This window comes from Nomascus leucogenys, chromosome 17 (assembly GCF_006542625.1).
Source record: "Nomascus leucogenys isolate Asia chromosome 17, Asia_NLE_v1, whole genome shotgun sequence".
NCBI lineage: Eukaryota > Metazoa > Chordata > Mammalia > Primates > Hylobatidae > Nomascus > Nomascus leucogenys.
Window position 1 is genome coordinate 37,213,751 of NC_044397.1, and position 23,191 is coordinate 37,236,941.

At 50.7% G+C, this 23,191-nt stretch overlaps 1 protein-coding gene and 1 pseudogene across 5 annotated transcripts in view; one reads left to right on the top strand and one right to left on the bottom strand.

The window, feature by feature from the left end:
* Positions 1-22,085, bottom strand: part of DTX2 (deltex E3 ubiquitin ligase 2) — a 45,655-nt gene extending 23,570 nt beyond the window's left edge. For all 4 annotated transcript variants that reach the window (XM_030797514.1, XM_030797512.1, XM_030797511.1 and 1 more), the window contains exons 1-4: positions 21,931-22,085; positions 20,023-20,196; positions 2,579-2,935; positions 201-840 (exon numbers count right to left, since the gene is read on the bottom strand). In XM_030797514.1, coding sequence (XP_030653374.1) covers positions 201-840; positions 2,579-2,846 — 908 coding nt within the window. In that variant the 5' untranslated portion in view covers positions 2,847-2,935; positions 20,023-20,196; positions 21,931-22,085. The remainder of the gene's footprint in view (positions 1-200; positions 841-2,578; positions 2,936-20,022; positions 20,197-21,930) is intronic.
* Positions 8,306-13,300, top strand: LOC115830999 (annotated as a pseudogene). Its single transcript, XR_004026545.1, has one exon. The product of XR_004026545.1 is annotated as a farnesyl pyrophosphate synthase pseudogene (transcript).
* Positions 22,086-23,191: the final 1,106 nt, after the last annotated feature.

Genomic DNA, 23,191 nt, shown 5'->3' on the forward strand with positions numbered 1-23,191 from the left:
CACCAGGACTCGGGTACAAGGGGTCAGGTAGGCTCTGGACGGCCACGGCACCTCGGCACCCACATGGCACATGCAAATGAGATGCCATGGCAGGGACCAAGGGGCAGGAGCCGCATCTGCAGGAATTGGGGTGAGTCTTCCCAGCTAAGTAAGAGCGGAAACACAGGGCAGACAAAACGGGCGGCCGTTGCTCACGATACCTGACTGCACCGGAGGTGGAGGATCCTGGGGGTAGGTGCTGCGGTCCCAGGTGGGAGAGGCTGAAGCGGTAGAGGGGCTGGCTCCCCAGGGAGGGAGGAGCCGCACCCCAGGGGTTGGTGGTGTTCAGCCGGGGCGCAGACCGGGCCCCAGAGAGTGAGGGTTTGTTGTACGGTGCAAAGGCCTGGTGGGTCCCAAACACAAAAGCGGTCCTGTGTGGGGGGTGCTGGGGGGCGGGGTATGCAGGGAGGTTGGTCATGGAGTGGCGGTAGCGGCCTGACACGGGGCCAGTTCCGCTGCCACTGAGGCACTGGTGGCAAGAGCAGGCGATGCCTGTGTGGCCTGGCGGAGCGATGATGGTGGTCACCGGGTAAGGCGGCCCTGCTTGGCGCCGCACACTGCGGCAGAAGCTGGAAGTCTTGTTGGTCTGCGTGTGGGTGGCGTAGTTGACAGTGTAGTTGTATCCCAGGGGGGCCAAGTCCACGAGCTGGTTGCCCTTGGCCACCTGCTGCTCCAGATAGTCACAGATGCTGGCTTCGTAGGCGGTCCAGGAGCCATCGTCGCTCAGCCACTCCCAGACGACACCTCGGCCAGGGGCTGAGTGCTGGGGGAACAGGTGTCTCCGCACAGCCCGCATGGTGCCTGTTTTCGAAGGAAAACAAAAGGTTAGTCTGCTAGCACCCCAAAATACAGGGAACATTCAAATTCTTCTTCCAACAGCCAAAATAAACAAATAGGAACACAGTAGGTACACAGTCATGCTGCTATTTGTTTATTTATTTATTTTTAGAGACAGAGTACCCCTTTGTTGCCCAGGCTGCAGTGCAGTGATGTGATCATAGTTCACTGCCACCCTGACCTCATGGGCTCAAGCGATCCTCCTGCCTTAGCCTCCTGAATAACTGGGACTACAGGCACAAGCCACCACACCTAGCTAACTTCAAATCGAGCTCTATGACACCTGCCACTTTCATTCCCCGGTTAATACTTCCTGCTCTCTGCCACAATATGCAATTTCCGTGTTATTATTTATCCTGTCTGCTATCTTTCTCAGTTGACTTCGCACACCGCGAAGTTAACGACTTGGGAGCTGACTGACAGCCACAGTTTTCAGAGACTCTACGACACTCCTGAAAACACACAGTTTCCAGGGCTGGGCGTGATGGCTCAAGCCTCTAATCCCAACACTTTCGGAGGCCAAGGCGGGAGGATCACTTGACCTCAGGAGTTGAAGACCAGCCTGGGCAACACAGGGAGATGGAGATCCTGTCTCTACAAAAAACAAACAAACAAAAACAGAAAAAAAACCCCATACTTTTTAAAATAAAACTAAAATTAAAATTTAAAAAAAAAAAAAAAAAAGGAAAAACCACTTTCTCAAGTCTCCGCACTGGTGACACTGTGGACTAATAATTCCTTATTGCAGGGCCAGCCCGGTGGGCTGCATGATGGCGAGCAGCATCCCTGGCCTCCACCCACCAGATGCCAGGAGCACCCCCACCTCCCACCCACTCAGCTGTGACAACCAACAATGTCTCCAAACATTGTCAGATGGCCTGGGGACAAAATCACCCCCAGTGACAACCACCGGATTAGAGGAAGGGATGGCTCCGAGAGGAAACTGGTACCTCATTCTCAATAATACTGATCAAAACACACTGCAGGTCCAGGCGTGGTGGCTCACGCTTGTAATCCCAGCACTTTGGAGGCCGAGGCAGGCAGATCACCTAAGGTCAGGAGCTCGAGACCAGCCTGGCCAATGTGGCAAAACCCTGTCTCTACTAAAAATACAAAAATTAGCCAGGTGTGGTGGTGGACACCTATAATCCCAGCTACTTGGGAGGCTGAGGCAGGAGAATCGCTTGAACCCAGGAGGTAGGGGTTGCAGTGAGCTGAGATCGCGCCACTGCACTCCAGCCTGGGCAACACAGCCAGACTCCGTCTCAAAAAAAAAAAAAAAAAAAAATAGATCAAAACACATCGCAGACCAAAAAGTAGAAACGCACACGTGCAGAGGGGCGCAGTTGCCTGCCCAGGGCACACAGCCACTGAGTGGTGGGGCAGGGCCCTCTGAACTTGCATGACGCACCACCTCCATGCCGGCCTGCCTGCCAAAGAGACCCTCCAACCTCTGCGGTCGGGACAGGCATTTCTGCTTTGCAAGACAAGGGGAAGGGCCTCCCACAGTGCCTCTCCCACTGTGAGCTGCACTCAACCTATGTGGATGCTCCCACTCACTGCACCCACCCACCACCACGTGTGCTGCAGGGAGAGAGCAGAAGCTCTGTAAGTCACATCCATCACCCCAACACCTGGCGCAGAGCCTGTGGGAAAGCAGGCACGGTGCCCAGATATGTGCGAGAGGCAGACAGCGTCTTACCGGTGTCCTGGCGGAACTGGGTCCAGCTGGGGAGGTCAATAATGTAAGGGGCCAGCGAGGGGTCTGCCTGGCCCAAGGGAATGCTGTGGGCCAGGCTCCCAAGCCCAAAACGCTGGCCCTTCTGCTGGACAAACTGCTGCTCGATGAAGCTGCAGACGGTGGCACTGTAGGGGTGCCAGGTGCCCAGCCCATCCTGCCATTCCCACACGGCCACAGCCACAGGGCTGGTGTACACCTGTACCAGGGAAGGGCTTGGGGCCATGGCCATCTTCCCAAGGAGTCCCGCTGCTTTCCCAAACGGCTTCAGACCCCTCTGGCCTGGAGTCCCGGGGTCATTGCCCAGCGCCTCCGGCAGATCTGTGAACAGGACAGACACGAGCAGTTACCAATGCACATCAGTAGCCCTGCAGAGTCAGCCTCAGTGCAGGGGAAACACAAGATGCTTTTCCGCAACTGATTTTTTTTTTTTTTTTGGATACAGGGTCTCACTCTGTCACCCAGGCTAGAGTGCAGCAGTGCGATCTTGGCTCACGGCAGCCTCAAACTCCTGGGCTCAAGCAATCCTCACAACTCAGCCTCCAGAGCAGCTGGGACAATAGGCATTCGCCACCACACCCAGCTGATTTTTTTTACTTTTTGTAGAGATGATGTCTATGTTGCCCAGGCTGGTCTCAAACTCCTAGCCTCAAGGGATCAACTCGCCTCAGCGTTCCCAAGTGCTGGGATCACAGGTGTGAGCCACTGCGCCTGGTCTCACGCTTGCTTTTCTTCCCCTAACACCTTAAGGGCATCATGAATCAAGAACCTGATCCTGCCTCTTTGCTCTGGCAGCCAGGAAGAATTCAAAGTCAATCCTGCAGCCTACCTACCACTGCACAGGCCCATGAAGAAAGAGCAGCGTAAATTCCGGGTGCTAGTCACCAGCCCAGCTTCTTTCTTGCTACTGATAATTCCCCTCTGACCCAACTGCTTAGTGAGTTTCATCATGCATGAATTTTTTTTTCTTTGAGATGGAGTTTCACTCTTGTCACCCAGGCTGGAGTGCAATGGTGTGATCTCGGCTCACTGCAACCTCCGCCTCCCAGGTGGGTTCAAGTGATTCTCCTGCCTCAGCCTCGTGAGTAGCTAGGACTGCAGGCATGCACCACCACACCCAGCTAATTTTTTGTATTTTTAGTAGAGACGGGGTTTCACCATGTTGGCCAGGCTGGTCTCAAACTCCTGACCTCAGGTGATCCACCCAACTCAGCCTCCCTATTAGCACCCACCGTCCTGAAGATGAGAACCCACCATGTCTTGGAACAGGGGTTTTGGGACACCCAGGGAGCAGGGGCAGAGCTGGGAACTGCAGCACAGGGTCCAGCTCCTCATGTCTCCAGGGTGCCCTGAAACATCGCTAACCAAAAAGGAAGCCCTAGATGGGCACCGAATCACCCCTCTCTGGCTTCTCCAAGGCTCTCTGCACCCACTCCCCCACCTGGCCCCTGCTGACCAGCCACCAGGCCCAGGGAGCTCTTCCCCACATCCTGAGCTCCCCACCTCCCGAGACCTTCTCCTTGCAGTCACTCCAGCCCACCCTCTTCCCTTGCGAACACTCCATGTCCTCCAGGCCCAGCTTGCGTTGCTCAGGATGACCCATCACACACCCTCTGCACCCTCCACAGCACCAACCAGAACCCTAGTAACCACATCCACGTGTGGCTGTGACCGCAGTCCTTCTGCTCCTCCCCAGGTGGCAGCAACCCCAAGCCTACCTCATTAACAGCTGCATCGCTGGGACCCAGCAGGGGTGTGCCACGTGGTGAGTGTTCTAGAATGTTCTACACACCACTTCAGAATGACAGAGTGAATGTGGACAATGATTCCACTCAGCACCTGCAGCTGTCTCAATAAGAAGAGGCCTGCAAATGCCCCACCTGATGGCCGCCCCCCAGGGCACCGGCTATTGGAGTGCTGGTCCAGGGTCCAAAATTTAGCAACCAATATCAAATGTACTTGTCTCTCCTAAGCCGCACAGACTGCCAAGGTGACATTTCTCCCACTTATGGACAGGAAACCAAGGCTGAAAGAGGTCAAGGGGACTGGGTGTGGTGGCTCACACCTGTATTGCCAGTGTTTAGGGAGGCTGCGACAGAAGCGTCATTTGAGCCCAGGAGTTTGAGCCCAGCCTGGGCAACATAGTGAGATCCCATCTCTGCAGAAAATTTAAAAATTAGCCAGGTGCGGAAGTGCATGCCAATAGTCCCAGCTACTCAAGAGGCTGATGCGGGAGGATGGCTTGAACCCAGGAGTTAGAAGCTGCAGTGAGCTATAATCCCAAGGCACTCCAGCCTCGGTGACAAGAGCTCCCACATCTAAAAAAAAAATCAGAGCTGATGCAGCGTGTGTGTGCACACTGATGCCAGAGCCCGGGCCTGCTTCTTTCCAGGGACTGCTCCAGATCTGTCTCCCTTCCAGGGAAGGTGGTCTTACCCTTCTCATTGAAACCTTGCTGGGGTAGTACAGTCTGGGACCACACCAGAAGCCCAGGGTCCCCGTCTTATCACAAGCCATGCGACTATGAGGACATCACTGTAACTACCTGGGTCTCAGTTTCCTCATTGGCAAAATGGGGATAAAACATGATGTGTATGCTTGGGAATCACCAGATTGTATCAGTGGGGGCCCTACTGGCCAGGGTCCTTCATGGGCGTGTTGTCACAATGAGGGTATATAGTGCTTGAGACACAAGGGTCATTCTCTCCTTTTCCTTTCCCCCTCTTTAAGCAGGGCCTGTAAGTGAAGCCCAAGGTGAAGCTCAGACTGAGCCCTCCTCGCGAAGAAAATGGGCCTTAGAGCCAGACCCCACCTGGGTTTGTTCTCTGTGCTGCCTCTTAGTCGTGTATGTGTGACCTTGGTTGAATAACTCAAGGTCACACATACACTACTTAATAAAAGTGACATTTATTTATTTAGAGTCCGAGTCTCACTCTGTCACCCAGGCTAGAGTGCAGCGGCGCAATCACCACTCACTGCAGCCCCATGGCCTCCTGGGCTAAAGCCATCCTCCTGCCTCCACCTCCGGAGCAGCTGGGACTACAGGCATGTGCCACCATACTCAAGTGATCTCTTAATTTTTTGTAGAGACAGAGGTCTCACTCTGTCACCCAGCTGAGACTACAGGCATGCGCCACCATGCCTGGCTATCGTATCATCTTGATGGAAGTATCTAAGCTCTCCAAGCTTACTTTCTTTGGGAAAACGGAGTTATCAACATGTATCCTAAGTGCTTTTCATGGGGATAACACAGACGGGTGTGTATAAGGTGCCCACACAGCACTAGGCATACAGCAGAGTCAACCCATCTTGGCCCCCCTGCCTCTCCTGGCCCCTCACCCCTAGCACTTGCCCACCCTTTCAGTCTCAAGGAGGAACGGCTGCAAGGGCAGCCCAGAGTACACAGCATGAGAACACAGGTGAGTCAGGCCTGCAACAACTCTGAACACAGGAATTGGCAGCTCTGTGGGTGCCAGGCCCACCACAGAGCTGCCAATTCGTCCGACAAAAGCCCACAACCCGCCTCGAAGATCAGACCTGGGGTGCCCTCGGGCGGGCGGAATCGCTCAGCTCAGTGTCTTCAATTAGAAGTTTCTGCAACCACAATGAGGTACAAATCAGAGGACTGCCTTCCAAGCCAATTACTCCTGGGTGTCACGCATCTCTCGGGCAGCCAGGGCCGCCTCCATCATCGGCACACGGGGTATGTCCCAACATGTCCTCATGGCCCGGATGAACCAACTCTCACAACTCTGCAAAACAGCCTGGGAAATACAGGCGAGGACTTCAGCTAAAACTTTCCACGAAGGCACGCAGCCTCCCCAGTGGAGGGTGCGCCATGGCCCAGGCCCTAGGAGGGTACTGGAGACTCTAGAGGATGACAAGGCACACAAGCCCCTCCATGACCAGCCACTGTTGCTACTCACACCAAGCCCGCCACCTTTCATACCTACATCTAATTCTAGAAAGTTCCAGAACATTCCAGGCCACTTACCACCTTCTAGCAATTGATCCTCCCTCTATACCAGCCCCCAAGGAAACATGCCCATCCTTCCAGACCCAACCATGGTATCCCCTTCTCCTGGGCCCCCTGACCCACAGCTCGCCAGAGGGCTGGCTCCACCTACCCTTGTGTGCATGGCACAGGGCACTTACGCAAACACAGCTGCACTCCCTGGTTTCAGTGGCCTTCTCCCCACCAAAACAGAAACTCCCTGAGGGCAGAGCTGGGGCTGCAGCTCTTCAGGTGCCCAATATCCCAGAGGCTCTGAAACACCAAAGGACGGGTGAGCCTTCTGCTCTGGGGGCACAGGCACCTTTGAGTCACTGCCCAGAAACGCCCACTGCGTTCCCCTTGAACCCAGCAATTACGCACAATACAGCAGCGTGTCGGTGCACCAGTCTCTGCAGCAGCCTCGGCTTAACCATCACTTAGCTGCAGCTTAAAAACCTAATTTGTTCCAGCTCCTAATGATGCGGGTTCTTCATTATGAAAATTATTAGTATTATAATTGGCCATGGGAAAAAAGCCTCAATTTGGAGGCAGCCTAAACACTTTACAATAAAGGAATTCTTGCACCAATTATGGAACATTCTAATGATGGAATACAAATCAGTCTTAAAAAATGAAAGAAAGGGCCAGGCACGGTGGCTCATGCTTGTAATCCCAGCACTTTGGGAGGCCAAGGCGGGCGGATCGCTTGAGTCCAGGAATACAAGACCAGCATGGGCAACACAGCAAAAGCCTGTCTTTACAAGAAATAGAAAAATTGGCCATGTGTGGTGGTGCGTGCCTGTAGTATCAGCTACTCAGGAGGCTGAGGTGGGAGGATCGCTTGAGCCCTGGAGGTTGAGGCTGCAGTGAACCATGATTGCAGCACTGCACTCCAGCCTGGGTGACAGACAGAGACCCTGTCTCATAAAAATAAATTAATTAAAAATTAAAAGTCTGGAAAGAACAACACTAAAATGTCACTGGAATCAAAGAATTATGGGATTTTTTTTTCTTTTTTTTTGAGAAGGAGTCTTGCTCTGTCTCCAGGTAGGAGTGCAGTGGCGCAATTTTGGCTCACTGCAACCTCCACCTCCCGGGTTCAAGCAGTTCTCCTGCTGCAGCCTCCCAAGTAGTTGAGATTACAGGCACGCACCACTATGCCTGGCTAATTTTTATATTTTCAGTAGAGACAGGGTTTTGCCACATTGGCCAGGTTGGTCTCAAACTCCTGATCCACCCGCCTCAGCCTCCCAAAGTGCTAGGATTACAGGTGTGAGCCACTGCACCTGGGCTATTCTTTCTTTACCTCTTTCTGTACTTGCAAATGTTCTAAAATAGTCATATAACTTTTTAATGGTCAAAGGTTTTTTTTTGGTTTTTTAAGACAGAGTTTTATTCTTGTTGCCCAGGCTGGAGTACAATGTCGTGATCTCGGCTCACTGCAACCTCTGCCTCCCGGGTTCAAGTGATTCTCCTGCCTCAGCCTTCCAAGTAGCTGGGATTACAGGCACCCACCACCAAGCCTGGCTAATTTTTTTTTTTTGTATTTAGTAGAGACGGGGTTTCACCATGTTGGCCAGGCTGGTCTCGAACTCCTGACCTCAGGTGATCTACCTGCCTTGGCCTTCCAAAGTGCTGGGATTACAGGCGTGAGCCACCGCACCTGGCCAAAGTTTTTTTTTCTTTTTCTTTTAAGATTAACAACTTTGACCAGGAAAAACAAATCTTGCTTTTCCTTTACAGTCTCTCGTCAGGTTTTCGCTGCAAATCTCTGTCCAGTGGATCATGGCTGAGGCACCATGGAATGCTGCTGTTCTACTGGAGATGCAATTTCATCCAAAAGAAAAAGAGAAAAGTATCCAAAAGTCTTTCTAGTCTCCGGGCATTTAGAAAAGCTTTAGAACAAGATCTGCGCTGGCACAGGAATCTGAGTGGAAATCACCCTGCCCAGCTGTGAGCCCCGGGGCGGGTGAGCCACACACTTGGGTCTCACTGCAGTTGTGGCCTCTGGGAAGAAGGCTTTGAATGCAGATTTTAAACAGGTACTCAACTCAGACTAAGCCACGGCTCCTAATCGCTACTCAGACCCGGCTACTTTCAACTTAACAATATGTGAGAAACCCCTCATCACTGCAGACCTGCTGAAATCTGTTACAATTAATCCTTCGATCCTCACCAGAATGCTGGCTGTCCTGCTCTGCTGTCCCGAGAGAAGATGAACGCTACTGGGTGGCCACAGGGCAGTTATGTCCCCTTCTCTAGGTTCTGTGATTCTGGCAGTTAGAATGGGTTTCCAGACTTTTACAAGCAGAAACCCTTATACATGTGATTATATGCTGTCCGTCAACATGTAAAACAGGCCAAGCATGGTGGCTTACACCTGTAATCTCAGCGTTTTGGGAGGCCAAGGTGGGAGGACCACTTGAGGCCAGGCGTTTGAGACCAGTCTGGGCAACATAGCAAGACCCTATCCCTAAGAAAGAAAGGAAAGAAAAGAAAAGAAAAGAAAAGAAAAGAAAAGAAAAGAAAAGAAGGCCGGGCGCAGATCACCTGAGGTTGGGAGTTCAAGACCAACCAGACCAACATGGAGAAACCCCATCTCTACTAAAAATGCAAAATTTGCCGGGCGTGGTGGCACATGCCTGTAATCCCAGCTACTAGGGAGGCTGAGGCAGGAGAATCGCTTGAACCCGGGAGGTGGAGGTTGCAGTGAGCCGAGATGGCGCCATTGCACTCCAGCCTGGGCAACAAGAGCGAAACTCCATCTCAAAAAAAAAAAAAAAGTAAAACACAGAAACGTGGGATGTTGTTTTTGATACAGAGGTGGCCTCCATTCCTATTTTTCTTCAAGAGAACCATGAAGCTCCTTTGCCAAATAGGTGAGTTCTTTTCTTTGAGACAGAGTCTCGCTCCATCACCCAGGATAGAGTGCAGTGGTGTGATCTTGGCTCACTGCAACCTCTGCTTCCCAGGTTCAAGTGATTCTTGTGCCTCAGCCTCCCGAGTAGCTAGAACTACAGGTGTGCACCACATCACACCTGGCTAATTTTTGTATTTTTAGTAGAGATGAAGTTTCGCTATGTTGGTCAGGGCTGGTCTCAAACTCCTGGCCTCAAGTGATCTGCCCACCTCAGTCTCCTAAAGCGCTAGGATTACAGATGTGAACCACTGCACCTGACTGCAAAATGGGAGAGTTCTGAGAAGTGTGGACTGGAAACCAGTGAGAGGAAGTAACTTCTAGAATCTCTTCCCAGCTCTGATTCCACTAACATGGTCTCAACTTTCCAAACTCAACCCACACCACTGTTGAAGTCCTTATTTTCTAAGCTGTTTCTCTTTCGGGCACTTTCCAGGAGGCCTGGGCCTGAAACTCCACACCCCACCAGCTGACACAGTGTGAGTGACCTGGAACTAGAAATGACCTCCTTATAGGGCAGATGGCCATCCACGGGGGATGCCTTGTTAGAAAGCCTCTCCAAAGACCTGGGAGAGTCGAATCCTGACACAAACATATCAAAGAAATGTTCTACTTTACTAGAAATTTTGTTTAAAACATACAAGTTAAAATCAGCGGCTGAGCATGGTGGCTCACACCTATAATCTTGGCTACTCAGGAGGTCAAGGGAAGAGGATCGCTTGAGGCCAGGAGGTCAAGACCAGCCTGGGCAACACAGAGAGACCCCCAACTCTATTTATTTTTTTTAAAAAAAGGGGAAAAGAAAACAATTTGGTAATATATATCAAGAGGTTTAAAAATGTTCACTTCCTTTGATCCAATAATTAAGACCAACTTGAGAAAATTATAGAAGAATTTTGACGTAAAGCTATTCACTATAGCACTATCTCCATTACGTAAAACAGAAGCATAGGGCAAACTCCATAGAAGTCAATAAAATGTTAACAGCTATCTTTGAGTGGAGAAATGATAGGAGAACTTTCTTTTTCTTTCTTTTTTTTTTTTTTTTAACTTGCTTCTTTTCTTCTTCATATATAGGAGACATTTTGTTTGCCTTCCTTATATATCTGAACTTCTCACATTTTCTAAAGTGAGAAAGTATTACTTCTATTATCAGAAAAAAACTCTCCTGGCCAGGCGCAGTGGCTCATGCCTGTAATCCCAGCACTTTGGAAGGCTGAGGGGGGTGGATCATCTGAGGTCAGGAGTTTGAGACCAGCCTGGCCAACATGGTGAAACCCCGTCTCTACTAAAAATACAAAAATTAGCTGGGCATGGTGGCATGCACCTGTAATCCCAGCTACCTGGGAGGCTGAGGCAGGAGAATCTCTTGAACCCAGGAGGCGGAGGTTGCAGTGAGCCAAGAACTGCACCATTGCACTCCAGCCTGGGCAACATGAGCCTCAAAAAACAAAACAAAAAACAAACCTCTCTTAAAATGCCAAACACTTTTAAAAGGTCATAAATATAAACCAAACCACCACCACCGCTGTGTCTTACCATTATTACTTTAAATGGCTGCTGCTATCCCAGTGTAGTTTCACTAATATCAGGCCCTGTCAACTTACCATGGCACCTCCCTGACAACAGACACATCCCCCCATCCCTGAGCTCCACAAAAATGGAAGAACAAACCATCCATGTTCCTGACTATGGCAGTAGTCTTGTGAGCATGGCGAGATGGGGCTTTGCTTGAAAAGGGATCACTCAGGCCAGTGCCTCCCACACCTTACTGAAAGATGGCACGAAACTAGCATGTGATTTGTCCCTTGCACAGTGGGTGGCTGGAAGGGAAGTGACAACTCTTCTGGCTGGGGCCTGACGAGCCCTCCAGGGATAGGTCAGAGCAGAACCTTCCAAAGGGCACCCATGGTGCTGGCCCCAGTAACCTACAATTCCCTTGTGGTCAACCAGCTTCTCCAGAACCAAGAACCCGCTGGCTCCTGGGTGGCCAAGAGCAATCTGACCACCTACAGCCAGTCAGAAGGTGGAGCCCTGGTTTATGGGCCTACCCAGAGGGCAAAGTAGGGGAGTAATGGGGACAGCAGTGGATGTGTAACACTAACAGTAATAGCAGGCCTGGTGCGGTGGCTCACACCTTGTGATCCCAGCACTTTGGCTGGCTGAGGCAGAAGGACTGCTTTGAGCCCAGGGGTTCAAGGTTGCAATGAGCTATGATCGTGCCACTATACTCCAAGCTGGGCAACAGAGCGAGACCTTGTCTCTTTAAAAAATAAATAAATAACAGCGAAGCTGGAACCCGCATCCAGGAACACAGCCCTTTGCTCCTCCCTCAGAATGAATGGAAACCAGGCGGGGCACAGTGGCTCACGCCTGTAATCCCAGCACTTTGGGAGGCCAAGGCGGGCAGATCACGAGGTCAGGAGATGGAGACCATCCTGGCTAACACGGTGAAACCCTGTCTCTACTAAAAATACAAAAAATTAGCCGGGTGCGGTGGCGGGTGCCTGTAGTCCTGGCTACTAGGGAGGCTGAGGCAGGAGAATGGCGTGAACCCAGGAGACGGAGTTTGCAGTGAGCCAAGATCGCACCACTGCACTCCAGCCTGGGTGACAAAGCAAGACTCCATCTCAAAAAAAAAAAAAAAAAAAAAAAAATGGAAATCAGAAATCAGATGTTTATGCCCAAGAAAAGCAGCATTTCGTTCAGCACTACTCCCAGATCGTTAGGGTGCTGACTGAGGATGAGATGGGGCACCCAGAGACAGGAGATACTATTGCCCGGCTCAAGGAGGTCCTGGAGTACAATGCCATTGGAGGCAAGTATCACTGAGGTTTGATGGTGCTAGTAGCATTCCGGGAGCTGGTGGAGCCAAGGAAACAGGATGCTGATAGTCTCCAGCAGGCCCTGACTGTGGGCTGGTATGTAGAACTGCTGCAAGCTTTCTTCCTAGTGGCAGATGACATTATGGATTCATCCCTTACCTGCCAGGGACAGATCTGGTATCAGAAGCCGAGCGTGGGTTTGGATGCCATCAATGATGCTATCCTTCTGGAAGCATGTATCTACTGCCTGCTGAAGCCGTATTGCCGGGAGCAGCCCTATTACCTGAACCTGATGGAGCTCTTCCTGCAGAGTTCCTATCAGACTGAGATTGGGCAGACCCTGGACCTCATCACAGCCCCCCAGGGCAATGTGGATCTTCGCAGATGCACCGAAAAAAGGCACACATCTATTGTCAAGTACAAGACAGCTTTCTACTCCTACCTTCCTGTAGCTGCAGCCATGTACATGGCAAGAATCGATGATAAGAAGGAGCACGCCAGTGCCAAGAAGATCCTGCTGGAAATGGAAGAGTTCTTTCAGATTCAGGATGATTACCTTGACCTCTTTGGGGACCCCAGTGTGACTGGCAGAGTTGGCACTGACTTCCAGGACAACAAATGCAGCTGGCTGGTGGTTCAGTGTCTGCTACGGGCCACTCCGGAACAGTACCAGATCCTGAAGGAAAATTACAGGCAGAAGGAGGCCGAGAAGGTGGCCCGGGTGAAGGCACTATACAAGGAGCTGGATCTGCCGGCTGTGTTCTTGCAGTATGAGGAAGACAGTTATAGCCACGTTATGGGTCTCATCGAATAGTACACAGAGCCCCTGCCCCCAGCCATCTTTCTGGGGCTTGTGCACAAGATCTATAAGTGGAAAAAGTGACCTAGAGACTGCAAGGGCGGGGAGAGAAGGCTCTCAGTAAGTAAATTATTGTGTAAAATAAATAAATAAAAGAATAACAGCAACGGCTACCAGGTAAAGGTTTACCAGGCACCAGGCACTGTGCTAAGCCGCTCCACCTGACTAGTAATTCTCGGTGGTCCTCACAACTGGGGAAGCGGGATATTTCCATTCCACAACTGAGAAAAGTGAGTCACCAGAAGACATGCACTTGCCCAAGGATATCCAGGGACTGAGAAAACCCAAATCTGTTTCCAGAGTTCCTGTCTTTCCCACCAAGACAGACTGACGCCGGACAAACTGGCCTGTAGATGTGTTTTGCTTGGGCTACCAAGGTTTGGCTTTTAAAAACTGAGGTGATGTTTAAGAATTGGAATATTTGGCCGGGCTCAGTGGCTCACACCTGTAATCCCAGCACTTTGGGAGGCCGAGGCAGGCAGATCACGAGGTCAGGAGATGAAGACCATCCTGGCTAATGCAGTGAAACCCCATCTCTACTAAAAATACAAAAAATTAGCCAGGTGCGGTGGCGGGCACCTGTAATCCCAGTTACTCAGGAGGCTGAGGCAGGAGAATTGCTTGAACCCAAGAGGTGGAGGTTGCAGTGAGCCGAGATCACGCCACTGCACTCCAGCCTGGGCAACAAGAATAAAACTCTGTCTCAAAAAAAAAAAAAAAGAAAAAAAGAAATATTCACAGTAAAAAAAAAAAAAAAAAAATCTAGATTTCAAGTTTCCCTTGAAAATCAGAAAAGATGGCAACATTTGCAGGCTGGACCTAGACCCATGATCTACCTAGCAACACCAGCTAAACTGCAATGGTGGCTGGGATGTCCTCTCTGGGTGGCCACAGCTACCAAGACTCCCTATGGCTGGGGCCAGCATGCTTTTCCGGTAAAGGACAGAAAAAGTCTTTGCAACAACTCTGCCACTAGACCACAAGAACAGCCATAAACAATGTGTAAATAGGAGGGGTTGCATACCAATAAAACTTTATGAACAAAATCAGGCAGTGGGGCTGAACGCAGTGGCTCACGCCTGTAATCCCAGCACTTCGGGAGACTGAGGTGGGTGGATCATTTGAGGCCAGGAGTTTGAGACCAGCCTGGCCAACACAGTGAAACCCCATATCTACCAAAAAAATACAAAGATTAGCCAGGTGTAGTGGCATACGCCTGTAGTCCCAGCTACTTGGGAGGCTGGGGCAGGAGAATCACTTGAACCCAGGAGGCGGAGGTTGCAGTGAGCCAAGATTGCGCCACTGTACTCCAGCCTGAGCAACAGAGTGAGACCCTGTCTCAAAAAAAAAAAAAAAAAAAAAAAAAAAAAAGGCTGCACGTGGTGGCTCACGCCTGTAATCCCAGCACTTTGGGAGGCCAAGGGGGAGGATCACCTGAGGTCAGGAGTTCGAGACCAGCCTGACCAACATGGTGAAACCTTGTCTCTACTAAAAATACAAAAATTAGCCGGGCATGGTGGCGGGTGCCTGTAATCCCAGCTACTCAGGAGGCTGAGGCAGGAGAATTTCTTGAAACTGGGAGGCGGAGGTTGCAGTGAGCTGAGATCGTGCCATTGCACTCCAGCCTGGCAACAGAGAGAGACATCATCTCAAAAAAAAAAAAAAAAAATTGGCAGTGGGCCAGATTTGGCTGAGGGGCCATCACTTGCAGACCTCTGCCCTGTGGCCTCCCTCCATCTATTACTGTACTTTCACACTCCTACAGTTGAGCAATACTTCTCTGAACTCATGTCTCTATCAAAAAGTGAGAGAGTGCTCTGCCTCTGGCTAGCTTTGCCAGCAACACGCCCTGCCCTCTGTAGACATGTCAGCCTTTGCCCAACACCTAAGGGTGAAATACAGCATCCAACAGCACAGCACGCAGCATGCCAACAGGACCCGCCCCTGGGAAGCCCCAGGTGCTCCCCAGGGCCACACCGGGCGTTGATAACACTCTCTGCATCTGGGAATCAGGCCCTGGCCTCCCTCTCCCCTCCTCTCTCCATTCCCCCTGGATCCTCAGGATCTGTTCCCATGGCTTCAATATTCCCTTGCATACAGATCACCCAAAGCTGTCCTCATGATGCCCTGCCTGAGCCCCTCAAACCGTCAGCTCCCGCCATCTGGACTTCCCGGCAGTGCCCACGGCAGGTCAGGCTGTTTCATGCCCTTCATCCCCCATTGAGAATGCCCATCGCACTTGTCCACTTATTCATCTCTTAATTCCTAGCTTGAGACTCTGCCCTGTGAGATCTTTCCTACGTTCACTCCCGCTCCACAGGCAGAAGTGGCCACTTCTAACAATCAATGCCCACATGATGTCTGAGTGCAATTATCTGTCTCCTCCACTGGAGAATGCATACACTCCTTAAAGGCAAGGGTTATGTTCAGGAAAAGACTTCAAACCAGACCCAGAAAACTGAGTACTGGGGAAAAAATACATTTGGCTATGTTAAAATGAAGAATGGCTGATCAACAGAAGACACCTTAAAGAAAGCGGAATAATAGGTTAAAAGCTGGGAGAAGATATTTGCAATAGACATGAAGGATTAAAATCAGCAATATATAAAGAGCCCTATAGATCAACAAAAAATAAAGCACCAAGAACCCTACTGAAAAACTGGCAAAAGACATGAATATTTCACAGGAAACACATATGCCAATAAACATAAGAGGAGATATTCAGCAACAGGGCTCAGGGACCTAGAAACCAAGTTCCCAAAGATTCCATTTTCTACCCATTCACTTGGCCAACAGCAAATGTTGGTAAGACTGTGGAGCTGCAAGACACAGGACACTGCTGGTAAAGTGGATACTGGTATAAGCACTTCATTCAGGAAGCGGTCTAGCAATAACTATGAAAGATGAACACTGCCGAGCACGGTGGCTCACGTCTGTCATCCCAGCACTTTGGGAGGCCAAGGCGGGTGAATTGCTTGAGCCCAGGAGTTCAAGACCAGTCTGGGCAACATGGTGAAATCTCGTCTCTATTTAAAGAAACAAAAAAAAAAAATTAGCTGGGCGTGGTGGTGTGTGCCTGTGGCCCCAGCTACTTGGGAGGCTAAGATAGGAGGATCACATGGGCCTGGGAGGCAGAGATTGCAGTAAGCTGTGATCGCACCATTGTACTCCAGCCTGGGCAACAGAGCAAGACCTTGTCTCAAAAAAAAAAAAACAAAAAAAGTTGAACATTTGTTTACCCTATAACCCAGCAAAATACTACTCCTAAGTTTATATTCTTACATATGTACGACAGGAGACATACATGGAAATTTTGGAAGAGGATGCTTATAATACCAACAACCTGGAGGCCAGGCACGGTGGCTCACACCTGTAATCCCAGCACTTTGAGAGGCTAAAGCAGAAGGATTACTTGAGACCAGGAGTTCAAGACCAGCCTGGGCAACACAGTGAAGCTGCCTCTACACAAACTTTAAAAATTAGCTAAGCATGGTAGCCTGTGCCTGTAGTCCCAGCTATTCAGGAGGCTGAAGGGGATGGATCCCTCGGACCCAGGAGTTTGGGGCCGCAGTGATCCATGATCATGCCACTGCAGTCCAGCTGCCTGGGTTACAAGGTGAGACACTGTCTCTAAAAAAAGAAAGAAATAGGCCGGGCGCGGTGCCTCACACCTGTAATCCCAGCACTTTGGGAGGCCAAGGCAGGTGGATCACCTGAGGTCAGGAGTGTGAGACCAGTCTGACCAACATGGAGAAACTCCGTCTCTACTAAAAATACAAAGTTAGCCAGGCATGGTGGCACATGCCTGTAATCCTAGCTACTCAGGAGTCTGAGGCAGGAGAATCGCTTGAACCCGGGAGGCGGAGGTTGCAGTAAGCCGAGATCATGCCATCGCACTCCAGCCTGGGCAGTAAGTGAAACTCTGCCTCAAAAAAAAAAAAAAAAAAGAGAGAGAGAGAAATAAAGAAATACACATGTAAGATAAAACTAAGAAAAAAATGAAAGTAAGGAGATAATGATTACCTCAGGGTAAGAACAGAAAACAAGTTCAAATGAAATGATTAGACGTTCTAAGGGGACCTGATAAAGTAGAAAACTTTTTAAAGTTTTTTAAAATTAAAAAAAAAAGATTAGATATATACTTTTGTTTCATGATCCCAGCTTTTGTTTTGGGTGCCTAGATTGCCAGAGCTTACTACATTTATTAAAAATAACTTCCTAAATAAGGAAAAGTAGGTCAGGCATGAACACTGAGGAGTGTGTACTAATCAATCTTGTTCTCAGCTTAGCTGATAAGGCAAACACCAAAGAGACTGCTGAATTCATCTTTGTACTCCAAGTGCCAAGCACAAGCCCCAGCGCACAGAATTTCGGGAGGCATTTGGGGAATGAATCAGGGCTCTTCTCTCTAGCCCATGGCCTCATTTCCTGTTGGCCTCTTAATACCTTCAACACGTCTGAGGCCAAACGCATCTTCCTTCCTCATTCTCCTTTTCCCTCTAGATTTCCCCCAGGCAGCCAAGAGAAAAACCTCAGATTCTAGTCCTCCTCAGCCTGCTCCCCCAGGCCTAGCAACTGCCTGCTCTGCTCTCTCCTCACCTCTGAAGCCCCCTGCTAACACCTGGCCTTATGCCTCTCACTTTAATAAGTTATCCCTCCCTGCTGGGCGCAGTGGCTCATGCCTGTAATCCCAGCACTTTGGGAGGCCTCGGTGGGTGGATCACCTGAGGTCAGGAGTTCGACACCAGCCTGGCCAACATAGGGAAACCCCGTCTCTACTAAAAACACAAAAATTAGCCAGGCATGGTGGCAGGTGCTGGTAGTCCTAGCCTACTTGGGAAGCTGAGGCAGGAGAATCACTTGAACCCGGGAGGCAGAGGTTGCAGTGAGCCAAGATGGCGCCACTGCACTCCAGCCCGGGTAACAGAGTGAGACTCTGTCTCAAAAAAACAAAAAAAAACAAATAAGTGCTCCCTCCCAAACAGCTTCTCCAACCCTGCTTTCTAACCCTCTTGTACATCTCAGATGGGGAGAGACAAGATTAAGCTTCCTGAACTAACGTTCTGATCCTGTCTTTTACACACCTCCCCTGGATCTGTAGAATGAAATTCAAATTCCTTAGGCTGACAGTCAAAGCTGATCACAATAAGGCCCCTCCCTTGCTATCAACAATATTTGCCGGTGCCCTTCCCTTCCATCCCCTCATTTATACCTCCCTCTCCACAATCCCCCTCCAGAGTGTGAGGATCCACTACTCCCATCTGCATCAGGGTGTCTGTCCCCACCCCCATGACTCTGCTCCACCCTGAATCCCACCCACTTGGTCCCCTGTCCTCACCTTACCCACCCTTTTATGGCCCAATTTAAACAGCACTTCCCACGATGCCTGGATGTGCCCAGCGGAAAGCAAACACCCTCTAAATTAGCCAGGCGTGATGGTGTGCACCTGTAAGCCCAGCTACTTGGGAAGGTGAGGCACGAGAACCTCTTGAGCCTGGGAGGTGAAGTTGAGCAGTGAGCTGAGATTGCACCACTGCTCTCCAGCCTGGGTGACAGGGTGAGACCCTGTCTCAAAAAGTAAACAAACAAAACAAAACAACAACAACAAAAATGAAAGAAAACACCCTCTTAGCAACTTCCTTTTCAGTTCTCTATGTTTACTTTATCTCTTCAACTAGACTATGAGCAACTGAGGGCAAAACCACTCATTTTCCTCTCCCCACGAAGAAGCTGGCATGGTGTAAGAAGACAGTCACAAAGCGAATAATCCAGTCTAAACCCATTCCACACATTCCAGTGTGCTCCTTTAAAATGTCCCTCACGAGGCCAGGAACGGTGGCTCAGGCCTGTAATCCTAGCACTTTGGGAGGCTGAGATGGGAGGATCCCTTGAGGCCAGGAGTTAGAGACCAGCCTGGACAACGTAGAGAGACACTGTCTCTAGATAAAATTAAAATATTAGTCGGGTATGGTGGTAGGCACCTCAGCTACTCCAGAGCCCAGGAATTTGAGGCTGTGGTGAACTAGGATCACTCCACTGCACTCCAGCCTGGGCAGCAGAAGCAGACCCCAACTCAAAAAAATAATAAAATGCCCCACATGGAAATCTCCTAAAATCCTTCCACTCCCGAGTCTTGGCATGGCCCACATAACCCTCCCCACTCAGAGCCCTCTGCCTGCTTTTCCAGCCTCCTCTACCACATACTAAGCTACTTACAGTAGCCCAGCTGTGTCCCGGTAGCTTCATGACTTTGCAAACGCTGACTCCTCTCCCAGGCAACTGTGCCCCACTTTCTAAGTCCTGCTCCTCCTTCACAACCCCCCTCAACTACCACCTTCCAGGAGCCTTCCTGACCCTCCCTCTAACCGTCCCCTTTCTGGATGTGGGTAGGAGGGCCTTGTGATTTCTCCCAGCTCAGTATGTATCACACTGACAACACCTTGTCATGGACTCTGGTTTGTCTTTTCCACCAAACAATGCACTCCCAAAAGACAGAGATCTTGTCTGGCACCCAGTAAGGGTTTATGCAACAAAAGAAATGAAAACTGCCAGTTCAAATGCAGAAATCGTGACTTGTGTCTTCTATCCCATAAAGCATGTCTTAAAGTGGAAAGCATCTTCTAAGACTAGTTAGTTAAACAGGAGAAGCAGCTGGCAAGACGCCACTGCAATTTATTTGAGACAGGTGGCAATCAACAGTCAACTCCCAGGGCACACGTTTATCCTGCAGACCTCAAATTCTACCCTCCCCAATCCCCACCTTCTCTGCACCAGATAGAGAAGGCAGCAAGGTCAAGTCCCCATGGCTCTCACCTTTTCTTTCTGGAGAGCTGACACAAACTGTCCCTTCTGGATGAAGACACCAGCTCCTTAGGAGGAATGACTTGTTTGAGTTCCCATCTTGATACAAACCACAAACAACAAAAACCGGGCAAATCTGAAAGGCTTGCTGACTCAGCGACACAAATTCCAAGGCACCTTTGCCAACTAGGAAGAAGATGATCAGGTTTTAAATTAAGAAACAGCAGTTAGTAAAAACAAAGGTACAGATGTTGGATCCGTGTGCTGTGCCTGGGGACTGAAAATCACCAGATTTATTTTCCAAGAGCCTGGGCGGAGCAGAAGGTACAATAGTCTTCCTCCACCCACTTAACAATAAAGGAGATGGTTGAAAAAACAACAAAAAGCAAACAAACAAAAAAACCCTGAGCTCTTTTTAAAATTTTTTATTATTATTGGTTTTTGGAGACGGAGTCTTGCTCTGTCACCCAAGCTGGAGTGCAGTGGCGTGATCTCGGCTCACTGCAGCCTCCACTTCCCAGGTTCAAACAACTCTCCTGCCTCAGCTTCCTGAGTAGCTGGGATTATAGGCTTGTGTCACCACGCCTGGCTCTGAGCCCTTTTCTTTAAAAAAAAAAAAAAAGTTCGGTTTTTTGTTTGTTTTGTTTTTTGTTTTTTGAGACGGGGTCTCCCTCTGTCGCCCATGCTGCAGTGCAGTGGTGTGATCATAGCTCACTGCAGCCTCCAACTCCTGGGCTCAAGCGATCCTCCTGCCTCAGTCTCCCAAGTAGCTGGGACTACAGGCACCCACCAACACGCCCATCTGATTTTTTATAGAGACAGTGATCTCAGGAATCCTCTTCGTTTCCCAGGCTTGTCTCAAATTCCTGGACTCAAATGATCCTTCCACCTCGGCCTCCCAAAGGGCTGGGATTACAGGCATGAGCCACCGTGCCTGGCCTGAGCCCTTTCACAGAAAACTCTAAAAGGACTTCATAAGCCAGTCTGGCAGCTAAGCATCCAGGAAATCAACACCAGAGAGGGTAAATATTTAAGGTCACAGAGCAACTGAATCAAAGGGCTTGCTATCCGGATGGCTTAAGCCCGGATGGTGGCTACCAGAAAGTCTACCTTCTAGAGCGCAAAAAAAAGTCTACCTTCTAGAGCGCTAGAGGAGCTAGGAGGGCACGCAGAAATATTCTGAGTTTCTCAAGGGTCCAGGCGTCTGTACACATGCTATTTATTTCCATCGCTGTTGGCGCTTAGAGAAGTGGAGCCAGCTTGGAGGAGGAGGGCAGCTGGCTGAGACAGTCGCGATAAAAGCGCAGCTCCAGAAAAGGGAACCGAGTTCTAAATCTTTTTCGGCACCCCTTACGCACCCCAAAAAGTGACCCAGGGCACCAGGAACTCCTGGGAAGGCCCCCCACAGGAGAGCAGGGAAGCAGCCTTAGGAAGCAAACTCCTCCAAAGTACAGCCCCCGGCCCAGTGAGTCCCTTCACCTGGGGGTAGACCCCAGCAGGATCAACCCCTCGTCAGGGAGCCGGTGGCAATCTCGTCACCGCCTCCTCCGGGTACTTTGGGAAGGGGTGCGCTCCTCCCGAGCGACCCGGACTCCCGGGGGCCGCGCCCCTCCGCCTGCTAGCCCCTCAGCCTTCATCCGAACGTCCTCTTTCGCACCCGGCACCCTGTCCCGTCCAAAACTGCCGGCGCCTCCCAAGTCCCCCAACTCCCGCCCTCAGGACCTTGATCCTGGAGACCGATCACCCCGACACCCCCGATCTCCCGGGACCCCCGGGTGTCCCCGCCGCCCCGGCCGTCGGCCCCCCTCACACCCACGCCCGCCCCCTTCCGGTCCCAGCTAGGCTCCGGCTCCCCGCGCCCCCCCGCGCCCCCGGGACCGCAGCCCTAGCGACGCGTAGGTGGCCTGCCCGCCCTCTCACCGAGGCTGAGGAGGACAAGGGGACGGGGCTGAGGGCACCACCGCGCTCGGGCTGCAGCTCCGGCTCGGCCTGGGCAGGGCTCTGGCTGTGACTCCGACTCTGAGGAGAAGGTAGCCAGAGTGAAACTCGGCGTCGCAGCTTCCGAGCGAGCCGCCGCGCATGCCCGGGGCGTGCGGCCTTCTGGGAAATGTAGTCCCGGTAGGGCCGGGCGGCGGGCAGAAGGCGGGGCTCAGCGGGGAAGGGCTCAACCCAAGGCGCACCTGCTCCAGTCTATGTTTTCTTCCTTCGCCTGCTCACTCATTGACTTATGCCTTCATTAATTACTGACTTAATTTTAACTAGTTTTTACTAGTACATACATGGTGTCAGGTCATGTGCCACTGTGTTTCTCTTTGTTTTTAAAATTAATTTTATTTTTCTTTTTTGTACAGAGGGGGGTTTTGCAATGTTGCAATGTTGCTCAGGCCGATCTCAAACTCCTGGCCTCAAGCGATCCTCTTGCTTCAGCCTTCCAAAGCACTGGGGTTGCAAGTGTGAGCCATCGAGCACAGCCTTTTTAAATTTAAATTTTTGTCTTTTTCTTTCTTTCCTTTTTTAATATGTATTTATTTATTTAGCTACTGTGTAGTGGGAGTGTGAGAGTGAATAGGTGAATCAGAAATGGTTTCTTGGCTGGGCGCAGTGGCTCATGCCTGTAATCCCTGCACTTTGAGAGGCAGAGGCGGGCAGATAACCTGAGGTCGGGAGTTCCAGACCAGCCTGGCCATCATGGCGAAACCCCGTCTCTACTAAAAATACCAAAAAAAACTAGCCGGGTGTGGTGGCTCGTGCCTGTAATCCCAGCTACTCGGGAGGCTGAGGCAAGAGAATTGCTTGAACCCGGGAGGCAGAGGCTGTAGTGAGCCAAGATCGCGCCATTGCACTCCAGCCTGGGCGACAGAACAGGAATCCCTCTCAAAAGAAAAAAAAAAAAAAGAAGAAGAAAAGAAAAAGAAAACGTTTCTCGCCGGGAGCGGTGGCTCACGCCTGTAATCCCAGCACTTTGGGAGGCCGAGGCAGCCAGATCATGAGGTCAAGAGATTGAGACCATCCTGGCCAACATGGTGAAACCCCATCTCTACTAAAAATACAAAAATTAACTGGGTATGGTGGCGCGTGCCTGTAATCCCAGCTACTCAGGAGACTGAGGCAAGAGAATCACTTGAACCCTGGAGGTGGAGGTTGCACTAAGCCAAGATCGTGCCACTGCACTCCAGCCTGG